General features: G+C 41.2%; 2 protein-coding genes across 3 annotated transcripts in view; one reads left to right on the plus strand and one right to left on the minus strand.

Moving 5' to 3' along the window:
• Positions 1–2,301, minus strand: part of LOC129699776 (clathrin heavy chain linker domain-containing protein 1-like) — a 64,055-nt gene extending 61,754 nt beyond the window's left edge. Inside the window, exons 1-3 of one of the 2 annotated variants that reach the window (XM_055639848.1) lie at positions 1,659–2,301; positions 952–965; positions 232–419 (exon numbers count right to left, since the gene is read on the minus strand). In XM_055639848.1, the coding sequence (XP_055495823.1) occupies positions 232–419; positions 952–965; positions 1,659–1,788 (332 nt within the window). In that variant the 5' untranslated portion in view covers positions 1,789–2,301. Of the gene's footprint in view, positions 1–231; positions 420–903; positions 966–1,658 lie in introns of both variants that reach the window. The other variant, XM_055639847.1, reaches the window with a different exon arrangement.
• Positions 2,302–2,850: 549 nt separating this feature from the next.
• rps27a (ribosomal protein S27a) lies at positions 2,851–7,028 on the plus strand (the record flags this gene model as incomplete). Its single annotated transcript, XM_055640020.1, has 4 exons — positions 2,851–2,938; positions 5,820–5,905; positions 6,125–6,256; positions 6,843–7,028. Coding segments are annotated over 4 exons (456 nt in total), but the record flags the coding sequence as incomplete, so codon positions are not given.
• Positions 7,029–12,493: the final 5,465 nt, after the last annotated feature.

Consider the following 12,493-nt stretch of genomic DNA (forward strand, 5'->3'; position numbering starts at 1 on the left):
CCAAACTAGTCCAGATGGCCCTAATTCAGGTCAAAGAAGGGTTTTAATGAGGATTATAAAAATAAGGAAATATAGAGCACCAATGATTAAAGAGGGGATTCAAGCATTTCGAACTGTGATAGGTGAAAGCAAGGTGGCCAGTGGATCAATAAAAAACTATTTTTTGGTTATCCTGAATCACAAAAAAGTACTTTGAAACGTTGTCGTAAACCACAACTAAAGCCTTCCTACTTTTTTTGAAGTTGTGTGACTCTGTTCTTGTAAGCCACGAAGGTCGCCGGCTCAGAAGCCATTGATTTCAATTTTCTCTGTAGAAATAAAGAATCTTTTTGCCCTTTGAGTAAAACATCGATGCTTTCGTCATACTCCCGTTTGATGGCCGTCAGAATATTTTTATATGCTGTGGTATTTTCGATTACCTGAGTAAGGACGAAATAAAGTTATGTTTTAAAATTCAATATAATTCACAGCATATGCACATTATTTTCATTTACCGGAATGGAACTTGTTGTCCATCTTTCTCTGCTCGCTTTCAACTTGAATCAACTTGCTGCATGTAAGGCTAATATGAGGCGAAGTCAATGGATATTTTTAAGGCTGAGATAGATAGATTCTTGATCAGTAACTAAGGGTGTCAGGGGTTATCGGGAGAAAGCAGGAGAATGGGGTTGAGAGGGAAAGACAGATCCGCCATAATTGAATTGCTTAGACTTGATGGGCAGAATGGCCTAATTTTGTTCCTATCACATGAATATTTATGTTTCTATGCCTTATGTAGTTTATCTAGTTTGTCCCCGTAATAGTCTCGCTATTCTCTGATGGAGAGTTTCTATTCTAATTCTGCAGAAGTACGCCTAAAATAATAAGAATAATGATATCCGCCACTCACTCACTCACTGTTACCTTGTCAAATGCATTCTTGTAGATAATGTACCTCTGCCCGTCGATTACCTGGGCTGTACTGCCTAGCTGGTCAGTCTCGGTCTCTATTCACGTCCGAATGTGCGTGAGAAAAAGTTCTGTCTCATCTCACTGATAAAAGGCATAACCTCCCCTTTGATCCTTAAGCTCGTCCGACAGCCCTTGTCCTCCATTTCCCTCAACTGATGTGGGAAGGAATCTTCCTGGGTCTAGCCAGGAGATCCAAAATGCTTTCCAGTGGGAATGAATTTGAGTAAGGAACAGTTTCTATAAACCGAATATCCCACAACAAGCTTTCTAAATTCTCGGTCGAGAGGACTATCGCTCATAGGGCAGAACCCGGCCCGCAGCTCAAAGTCACCAACGTTTAGCGAGAAACCGTGGTCTCGATTTTTTATTCTCCGTCCACGCAGCCGTTGATGCCGCCATTATGTTTCTATGCCTTATGGACGCTAGTTTATCTAGTTTGTCCCAAGCCGACAATATGAAAAAACAACTCAGATTATTCTCTGATGGCAGAGATGACATTTATGCAAAATGATGCAGTAAAGGTTTACATTTCGTTATCATAATTACAGTGGTCGTAGACTCCCAGGATGCAATGCAATTGAGCAGGTTCAGATATAAATCCACCACTTTTTACTCACTCACTGTTTTTTAAAACCTTGCTCAAATGTTTTCTGTAGGTGGGGGGGCGGTTACCTCTGTTTGTAAATGATTAGCGAGGCTGGGACTGGCTAGCTGGTCAGTCTCGGTCTCTATGTACGTCCGAATGTGGCTGAGAAGGTTTCTGTCGACTTCACTGATAATGGGCATAACCTCCCGACATTGATCCAGACCCTCGTCCGGCAGCCCTTCGCCCTCCATTTCCAGTCAGACTGAATGTGCAGGAAGGAACTGCAGACGCTGGGTTTAACAGGAGATGGACATAAAATGCTTTCCAGTGGGAATGGATGTGAGGGAAGGAACAGCAGATGTTTATGGTTTAAACCGAATATCTGGACACAACAAGCTTTCCAGTCTGAGCTTTCCAGTCAGACTGATCTCGGTCGAGAGGATCTATCGCTCATCCTGCGGCTTGCCGGAGAGACCCGGCCCGCAGCTCAAAGTCACCAACGTTTAGCGAGAAACAGTTCGTGGTCTCGACAACTAGTTAGTGAGCAGAAGGGTTGACTTTATTCTCCGTGCACGCAGCCGTTGATCCGCCGCCATTCCGTTCTCGCCGGTTGCTAAGGACGCTGCCAGATCCAGCCGTTCTCTCCCAAGCCGACAATGATGAAAAAACAACTTCAGATTTAATTCTCCAACCTTTGCAGAGATGACATTTATGCAAAATGATGCAGTAAAGGTTTACATTTCGTTATCATAATTACAGTGGTCGTAGACGAGAAATTCCCAGGATGCAATGCAATTGAGCAGGTTCAGAATAAATCAAAGGGATTTTTTAAATCATAGTTAACATTTTTTTTAAACACTGGCTTTAATGTTTTCTGTAGGTGGGGGCGGGCGGTTAATATTGCAGTTTGTAAATGAAGAGCGAGCGCGGTTGTACGGTTTGATAACCGTTTGATACCATTTGCCTGATTTGGGCGGCGCCTGGCCCCTGCTGGCCGTGGCTGGAAACCCCGTGGCGGGGCGCGAGAGGCCCTCTTTCGCTGATCCGCCGTCGAGGCCGCGGGGTGAGAGCAGGCGAGCTCCGGCTATAACACACACGTACACATACACTTGTACTTCACCCAGGGCGTCGCGGTGTGCCCGCGCAGCGCTTATTACATAGCTCTATGGCTTCTATGGTTTCACCAAGTCCTGGGTCCACTTTTTCTTGTGTCAATCGTGTTATGTTCCAATGAACATTAGGTATTTAATACAACAGTGCTTATAGAAAATAATATTGCACCATTAGGAAAAATTTGAAAAAAAACATGTTATGTATACGGTAGCAAATTCCGATTTTTGTTACAGGTTGAACCCTCGGATACCATTGAAAATGTTAAGGCTAAGATTCAGGACAAGGAAGGTATATAATTTTAATTATCAACTTAATTTTCATTTCCAACCTGTTAGTATCCAGATCTTTAGTTTAGAACACAGCGATGGCCTGTGAAGCATTCTGTTCACCATCATGTTAACATTTGCTCTGTGTTAATAAGAAAAGTTGAAACAATTTTAGATTGAAGACTGGAAACTAGGTAGCATACTGTAGGTTGAAAATTAGTTGGGGAATATAACAAATGACTTTTACAAATGTTTTAAAGATAACAGTTTTCTGGAGCAAAATAAAAGTAAATGTCACTTAGTAGCTCTACTAGCATCTGTTTAAATATTTTGCTGTCATTTTTTTTTTACAAGACATTTTGCCGGGACTGAGAACTAGGAAATTAATTGATTTTAAGTTGTAATGGTGGGGAGAGGAATATAATTGCACAATGTGAATATCTGATGGCATGAGACTAGGGTTGCTGTGGATATGTTGGTTCAATCCAATGGTTCTTCATTATCACGCATCCTGAAGATATAATTCTTTTTGCATACAGTCTAGTAATGTATTACTGTACACAAGCAGAATCCCAGATTAAGATCAAAGTGGATGGAAATTGTCCACTGAGACAATGTCTCATAAAGGCTCGTTGTCCTGGTGACGTTGTAGAGTCAATGGCCTGGCCAAGTGAAGTTGTAGGCATCTGTGCGCTCGATCTACTGGACTGGCGCCAGATCCAGCAGAACCTGCAACCATTGCTTCTGGCCAGATCATTGAAAATGTTAAGGCTACATTGGGACGAGTGAACTATTGTCCCACTCAACTTAATTTTCATTTGAAACCTGTTAGTATCCAGATCTTTAGTTTAGAACACAGCGATGGCCTGTGAAGCATTCTGTTCACCATCATGTTAACATTTGCTCTGTGTTAATAAGAAAAGTTGAAACAATTTTAGATTGAAGACTGGAAACTAGGTAGCATACTGTAGGTTGAAAATTAGTTGGGGAATATAACAAATGACTTTTACAAATGTTTTAAAGATAACAGTTTTCTGGAGCAAAATAAAAGTAATGTCAAATGAAAATTGCAGCAAGACATTTTGCAACAGGAAGTGGAAACTGCTGATTATGACAGATGGGTTGAGTTGTTAAACAGAAATTCTGACAAAAATAAGTTATTGGGAACATGAAAATAAAACTGCCACACATGAAAGGTGTTCCTCAATTTGTAGAATTCTGTTTTGAATCTTGAAATTTGCAATGGTCCCAGATGGGGAAAAGGGTATTGTTGCTTGCACTGGGTCTCGTTTTGGTGCAGGAGGTTATAGGCCATATGGAAAGGAGAATCCCAGTGGATCAAAGTGGATGGAAAGAAGTTCAGAGTTGCCCCTTGACGTTGGTTGGCCTGGCCAAATATTGGTGCTCTGGAAAGTGGCCACCTAATTTGGTTGTCCCACTCCTCACCCATACTGTGCTGCAGAGGGCTGAAAATCAGTTGTAGTTGACAATTTAAAAAAAAGATGGAGTCGCAAATGCTGAGTGAGATGGTGGTGCATTGCTTTAACAGAAATTCTGACATAGTTATTGGAAATGAAAATTTGCGGGTGTTCCTCAATTTGTAGAATTCTGTTTTGAATCTTGAAATTTGCAATGGTCCCAGATGGGGAAAAGGGTATTGTTGCTTGCACTGGGTCTCGTTTTTGGTGCAGGAGGTTATAGGCCATATGGAAAGGAGAATATAAGTGGCAAGCAACAAGAAGTTCAGAGTTGCCCCTTTGGTCTAAATATTGGTGCTCTGGAAAGTGGTCACCTAATTTGGTCTGATGTGGAGGAAATCATGTAGACACTGATGGAAATGCAAGCGAATCATTGCTTTACCAGGGAAATCTATTTTGGGGCTCTGGATGTTGGGAAGGAAAGGGGTGAAGGGTCGTATTGCTTTTCCTGTGGCTGCGTGGAAGAAGAACACAGAGCTTCAAAAAGAACAGTTATTTTGGGAATGGGTGGCAGCTGTGATGAATCTGGTGTTAATAGCAAAAAAACAATTCTGGTATGCCGCCTTGTGTTACTACTTTGGGTTTGGATTGTGTTTGAGCAAACCAGAATATTTTATTGACCAAGATGGGCGGCGCAGCGGTAGGCTTGCTGTCAGAAACCATGGGTGTTGACTTTATGGAGTTTGTACATGTGTGTTAACTTTGGGTGCTCCGGTTCCTTCGTGCCGGTTTGTACTGTAATTGGCGTGTAAGTTGTCCTTAATGCGCAGGATAGAACTTGTGTATGGGTGATTGTTGGTTGGTGAAGACTGAAGGGCCAGTTTCTACTCTGTATAACTAAAGATAACAATGCTAGATTTGTTGGTGTGGGTCATGTTCTTGAAATTACGTTGCTCTTTAATTTGAGAGCAAATAATTTGAATATCAGTATTTAAGTGGTATACAAGCATCTCATTCCAATGAACGCATGCCTGATGAAACAACTTCAGGAATATTTTGCACTGGTATAGTCTTTGCTAATATTGAAGGAATGTACTTGCAATAAAGAGAGTTGGACGAAGGTTTATTGATAACTTCAGATAAAAAGTCAAGCAGTCTTGTTTCCTGACTTTCAAAAGATGCAGTGATCTCAAGAAAGGGAAAAGTTATTCCTGAGTTAGTGTTTCCAGACCAGGGAACACTATCTCAAATAAGAATCTGTCCATTGAGGACAGAAGCAAGAAATTTCTTCACCTAGGGATAGTGAATCTTTAGAGTTCCAATCTAAGCAGGCTATGGAACCACAGATGTTAAGCATGTTAAAGACAAGTCCAATGATTTTGCTATGTAGGTGGTGTACAGCAAGTGCAGGAAAGTGGTAAAACTGGGTAAGTGGTATTCTCCATTGAATTTGGTGAAGTGGAATGTTCTTTTTTTTTTATGCAGGTATTCCCCCTGATCAGCAGCGACTGATCTTTGCAGGAAAACAATTGGAAGATGGCCGTACACTTTCTGATTATAACATCCAGAAGGTATATTGACTTTAGTTGTGCTTGACTATATAGGTTCACCACTGATTTTTTTTCAGGCATCTCCTTTAATCCAGACAAAATTACAAGAGCGTACTAAAAATCCCTCCTGTAATGGAAAATCAGTGGTGGGCCTGTATCTAATGGATTAACATTCTTGCAGTAATGCCTTGTATAACAAACCAAATGCAACATGTCACAAAAGTAACTACTGTTTAACAGGAATCGACTCTACACCTTGTATTGAGACTTCGTGGTGGTGCCAAGAAGAGGAAGAAGAAGTCCTACACTACCCCAAAGAAGAACCAACATAAGAGGAAGAAGGTTAAACTGGCTGTCCTTAAATATTACAAGGTAACATTTTGGATGGCCAAGATACAGTTTCACCATGTGTAAATTGTCACTCCAGGACCTTAAAAGCCCCCCCCCCCCCCCCCCCCTTCTCAGCTACTTCCTTTCCTTTACGTTGACCACTCTTTTAGAATGAGCCTGTTGCAATGAAAAATATGGTGCTGGGAAATACTATGGATGCGGATTTGCTTCCCTAAAAATTTACATGGCTTCGGTATCATAAAACTTCCATTGCTATGCACCAGCAGGTCTCCTCTGACCTTCTGGGTTTAGTTCAAGACTGCTAAAACAAGGCATTTGGCTTCTTCCAACAAAGGATTACATTCTTAAGTGGGTAATCTTGTTGGATTCTAAAAAAGCCATCATGCACCCTATGTATCGTTAGGACCATGCTGCTATTTAGGTAAATATTAATGTATATTGGATCTGTGTGTTTTGGCCAAACATCGTCTCAAATGTGCTGTAGACAATATAATTTGGTGTCAAGCATGCTTGCTGTACAATTTTCTGGCTGCTTAGTCATTGTTAAAAAATGAAGTTTGCCCAATAATCCATTTGTTGAAATTTAAACTCTTGCTTCAATTTCTAGGTGGACGAGTATGGGAAAATCTATCGTCTACGCCGTGAATGTCCCTCAGAGGAGTGTGGTGCTGGTGTGTTCATGGCTAGTCACTTCAACAGGCAGTATTGTGGAAAGTGTTGCCTGACATACTGCTTCAACAAGGCTGAAGATGCATAATTATATACATTTTAATAAACTATGATGGAAAACAAATTATGCAGAATTGTTTACTATCACTCAAATGTTACTGTTTTCTTTAGTTCATAGAGGATCTTGACACTAAACTTTTTTCTGGTATAAGCTGGAGATAATTTTTAAAGATAAAGCGGGGGGGGGGGGGGGGGGGGAGAAATATTTTACTACAATGCCAGGACTTGAGGGTCTGAGTATAGGGAGAGGTTGGGAAGGCTAGGACTTTATTTTTTTGGAATGAACATAGTGGTGCAAAAAAAAAATCATGATCAGGTGAAGGGCGAGGTGTATGAAATCTTGAAGGGAATTAATAGGGTCAATGCATGGAGTCTTACCAATAGTATGGTCATAGATTTAAGGTGAGGGGAATGATTTAATAGAAACCTGAGGGCCACTTCTTCCACACAGGGTGGTGGATATATGGAATGAGCTGAGGTAGTTACTATAATACAAATTTGGAAAGATAAGAAAGGTTCAGAGGCATATAGGCCAAATTCGGGCAGGTGGGATTAGTATAGATGGGGCCTGTTGGTCAGTGTGAACAATCGTGCTGAATGTTCCTGGAATGGTGAACAAGAATTGTTCTTGCTTGCGGATCCACAAACCCTTGGTTTGTGAACTGTCTGAAATTGCTTAATAGGAAGTGCCCATAAAGACAACTAAAGGGAGCCTGCACAAATTACACCTGAATATAATTAAATACAATGTTAGGAAAAAAAGGACATTATTAAAGATGACAGAACCAATCAATAGAATGTTTTACATTAAGACATAATGGACTTTGAAAAATCAGAAAAGGTTGAAAACCAAAATGAATTGTAAAAATCCCTTTGAGTCACTTGCTATAAATATTTTTCAAGGAACTCAAATTGTAGCATTTGGTTGCCATACAAATCAAGATTACATTCAATCTGAAAACATTATCAGTTACATCATTAAGGCTATAGCAATCTATTTAAAGCAAAAAAAGATGGTGGAATTTAGTGGACCTGACAACATGTAGAGCAAAGGGATAGTTTGTCAACTTCCATTCTTTTGCTTTCACAGAAGTAGCTTAACCTGCTATGTACTTCCAGCAGTTGGTTTTTGACCCAGATTCCAAAATCGTCAGGTACACAAAATTGCTGGTGCGGGTGCAGCAGCATCTACGGAGCAAAGGAAATAGGCAACGTTTCGGGCCGAAACCCTTCTTCAGACTGATGGGGGTGGGGGGGGGGAAAGGAAGGAAATGGGGAGGAGGAGGAGCCCGAAGGCGGGCGGGTGGGAGGAGACAGCTCAAGGGTTAAGGAAGGGGAGGAGACAGGGCTAGCAAAATTGGGAGAATTCAATGTTAATGCCATCCGGACGCAAGGTCCCCAGGCGGAATATGAGGTGCTGTTCCTCCAATTTCCGCGGTTGCTCACTCTGGCAATGGAGGAGACCCAGGACAGAGAGGTCGGATTGGGAATGGGAGGGGGAGTTGAAGTGCTGAGCCACCGGGAGGTCAGGTTGGTTATTGCGGACTGAGCGGAGATGTTCGGCGAAACGATCGCCCAACCTACGCTTAGTCTCCCTGATGTAAATCAGCTGACACCTAGAGCAGCGGATGCAGTAGATGAGGTTGGAGGAGATGCAGGTGAACCTTTGTCGCACCTGGAACGATTGCTTGGGTCCTTGAATGGAGTCGAGGGGGGAGGTGAAGGGACAGGTGTTGCATTTCTTGCGGTTGCAACAGAAAGTACCCGGGGAGGGGGTGGTGCGGGAGGGAAGGGAAGAATTGACAAGGGAGTTGCGGAGGGAGTGGTCTTTGCGGAAGGCAGACATGGGGGGAGATGGGAAGATGTGGCGAGTGGTGGGGTCACGTTGGAGGTGGCGGAAATGGCGGAGGATTATGTGTTGTATTTGCTGGCTGGTGGGGTGAAAGGTGAGGACCAGAGGGACTCTGCCCTTGTTGCGAGTGCGGGGATGGGGAGAGAGAGCAGTGTTACGGGGTATGGATGAGGCCCTGTTGTGAGCTTCATCTATGGTGGCGGAGGGGAATCCCCGTTCCCTGAAGAACGAGGACATTTCTGATGCCCTGGTATGGAATGTCTCATCCTGGGAACAGATGCGGCGTAGGCAGAGGAATTGGGAGTAGGGGATGGAGTCTTTACAGTGGGCATGGTGGGAAGACGTGTAGTCCAGAGGTGTAGTTCCAAAATCATCAGTCTCTTCTGGCTCCATGATCTATTTTGAAGGTAGACAAAAGTGCTGGAGAAACTCAGCGGGTGCAGCAGCATCTATGGAGCGAAGGAAATGGGCAACGTTTTGGGCCGAAACCCTTGATTTTGGCAAAACAATATACACCATCAGGTGCAGATAATAAACCGTTTATGTGCAAAACAAATGTTGATTGGTCAGAACGAGAAGAATGTATATCTTAAGCTAGGTCATTTTGTGAATCGGCATTTTTACTCTTACACATCATACGAGACAGAATGCCGAATTTAAACCAATTAATTCCAAGTTGCCTCATCAATACTTGTGCCGATCTACAGGCATTTCTAAACAATATCAATCTCCGAGGAAGCCCTGAAACAAATTAAATATTTGCAGCTATGTTGCAAAATGAAAGCATGTTAATAAAAGCTTTAAAACAAAAATGCTGCAACTTGAAGCAAAGAAAGATAATGAATTAAACACTAGAATGCATGAGATTTTGACATCCAAGGAAGTAGGAATTAACAAATTTAAGAAAAAACTTATTTATGCAATTGTACAATTTTATACAATATCTACAATTTTGTTCAAGCAAACGATATTGATATTAGATTGTCATGTTTACATGAGATACACTGAAAAGTAATAATATACATATCCTTTTAAATGTGAGTAATAGTTGGGGAGAATTTTCTTAAATTTCTTTGGGCTGATGATAGTGGCCGAGACCCTGTGCAAAAAGAATCTATAAAAAGCTACATGGCCAGTGTGCTTATATCAGAACATTGGCTTTTAGTATTTTGGTCATGTTCTTATTGAATAGAGAAGAGCAAGCAAGATACCCTAAATGTCCTGATACTGCAAATATTTATTATATACTTACAGTTGAAATTCTTTACAAGCCAAAATTGCAAAGAAAATAGAAAATGCCAAAAACACTCAAAGTCCAGCAGTAACTAGGGGAGAAAAAGTTAACATTTCAAGTTGATGACCTTACATCAGATGTGAGACAAATCTAGTTTTAAGATGCTGAGAAACTGGGAGAGAACATTATGTGAAAGGCTAGAGACTAAAAGACAAATAGTGATACTGCAAGGTTGTACTATGGTTCAAAAAGGTCACTGTGGAGGAGGTGCAACTGCAGGATGATCATCTGAAATTACACAGGAACATGAATTAGCAGAAGGCCACTTTGCCCTTTGAGCCGACCCTTTTAAATATCCCCACTGATTTGTTTGTAACGGTAATCCTATATTCTCATCTGCTCTCGTAACCGTTCACCCCTTGGTTATCAATAACCTAACTAAAATATTCAAACACTGGTTCTGTCACTCTTTGAGAAAGAGTGTTGCAAATGGTTCATGACCCTCTTAGACAGAAAAAAAAAATCAGAAGATTATTGAATTCTGGAATGACAATGTCTGAAATACTAAATACCCAGAATTGTTGAACTCAATGAAAGGTCCTGAAGGCTGTGATGTGTTAGCTTGAAAAAAGGGCAGAGCCGTTCTCAGTCTTACACTGAATATGGCTAGAATAGGGTAGGGGGGGTCAAAGACAGATTACAATCAGAGTGCAAAAGAAATGAGAAGTGACAAGGGACTGGAAACTTGATTGTGAATTAAAAGCTGTTCACAAAGAATTCCTTAATCTGGTTTCCCAGCTTTGAAATTACCACATCATGAGTCGCAAATCCAGTAAATTAAATTGAAAGTAGTTCAAATGAATTACTCAGAACAACAAAAAGTGACGGAAAAATTATAAGGAGGTAAAAGGGCTTCTATAGTATTTCTTACAATTTATTGAGGGAAGGGAACAGGGTATTAGCGGAGGTGGCATCATCCCTTCAGAATTTTAAAAGAGACTTGTGCAGCGGAGATATCAGAAATTGCCAAGAAAGATGCCTTGACTATGGAAACTGATGGAATAAACCAGGGGAGTCCCGTCCCAATTTTGAGAATGGACGGGACAACAAAAATGGTCAAGGGTCCTGGAAACATTGAAGGGTGGGATAGTTTAAAAAAAGGAAAATATATTTGAAGGAATATTTCTCTTCCCCTCTCTTCTCGGTCATCCCTTTTTATTTACACCTACTCCAGCCAGATCACTGATGATCAATAATCCTTCATTGTCCATCCTCAACCAGAATTCTCACCTCAGCATTTAGTCTCTCCCCGACCACATTCACTTTATTCATTTGCAACGTCAAATGTTTAATTTCCAAGTTTTTCTAGTTCTGCTGAAAGGTCATCAAAATAAAAGGTCAAATATGTTTCTACACAGATGTTGCTTGACCTGCGAATTTCTAGTATTACCGTTGAATCCGTCTTGAAAGGTGGTGATATTAGCATAGATACCACAAAAACAGAAACACTGAGTGAAAGGAATGGTGTCCTTTTTGGAAGCACCAGGGGAGGAAGTATAGCTGAGATAACTGGAAAGGTATATAGGCATATGGTGAATCTCCATTCCAGCCTTTGCTCCCCCCACCCACAAAACGGTGTTAAACAGGTCACAGGGAAGAGTTGGCACTAGATCATATGAAGATGAGGGCAAGGTGGAATGTGATGAGGTTTCAAATTCAGGGCACAAGCAGGAGGTAGAACTATATAATTAAAAAAAAGGTGAAGGGAGTGAATGAAATAGGATAAAAGTAGAAAATATTTAAAGTATATCCTGATGAGACATGACAACATTTTCTGCTTTGATCCTATTTCAGTCCATACTTGGTCCCACATGAGTTTGTATTGGGCCACATTTCATTTGGAAACAGATGAAGTCAAATGCAAGGTTTTCAACAGGAACATATGTTTTCCTTGGTGGGGGAGAGCTGCCATAGAAGACAATTAGTTGAGGCTCTATTCATGAGACTGTCCTCTTGGAGATTCTGACAGATTGAATGTATATGGTGAAACTGGGAACTCTTAAACTAGAAAAAGGCATCAAAAGTGTAATCAATGCAGATGGGAACAGATTGAATAAGGTTAGAGATGTCTTACAAAATGTCAAGATAAGGGAAATAAATGCAGTGGAATGAAACAGTCTGAAAAGGGAAGTCAACTGGATTAGTCCAATGCATTTTAAGGCGGAGGCAGAAGCTGTGACTGTGTTTGGGGGCCAAAGAGACTGGAAGCTGTGGGCACAAAAATATCTAGACAAATTGGAAGTCAAAGACCATCTGGGAAACTGACCTGATATTGGATAAGGTTAGCTTATTGTCTGGTGAGAGGGAGGAAGTAGATTCAGATTCAGATTCAATTTTTAATTGTCATTGTCAGTGTACAGTACAGAGACAACGAAATGCACTG

The sequence above is a fragment of the Leucoraja erinacea genome, chromosome 8 (assembly GCF_028641065.1).
Source record: "Leucoraja erinacea ecotype New England chromosome 8, Leri_hhj_1, whole genome shotgun sequence".
Lineage (NCBI taxonomy): Eukaryota > Metazoa > Chordata > Chondrichthyes > Rajiformes > Rajidae > Leucoraja > Leucoraja erinaceus.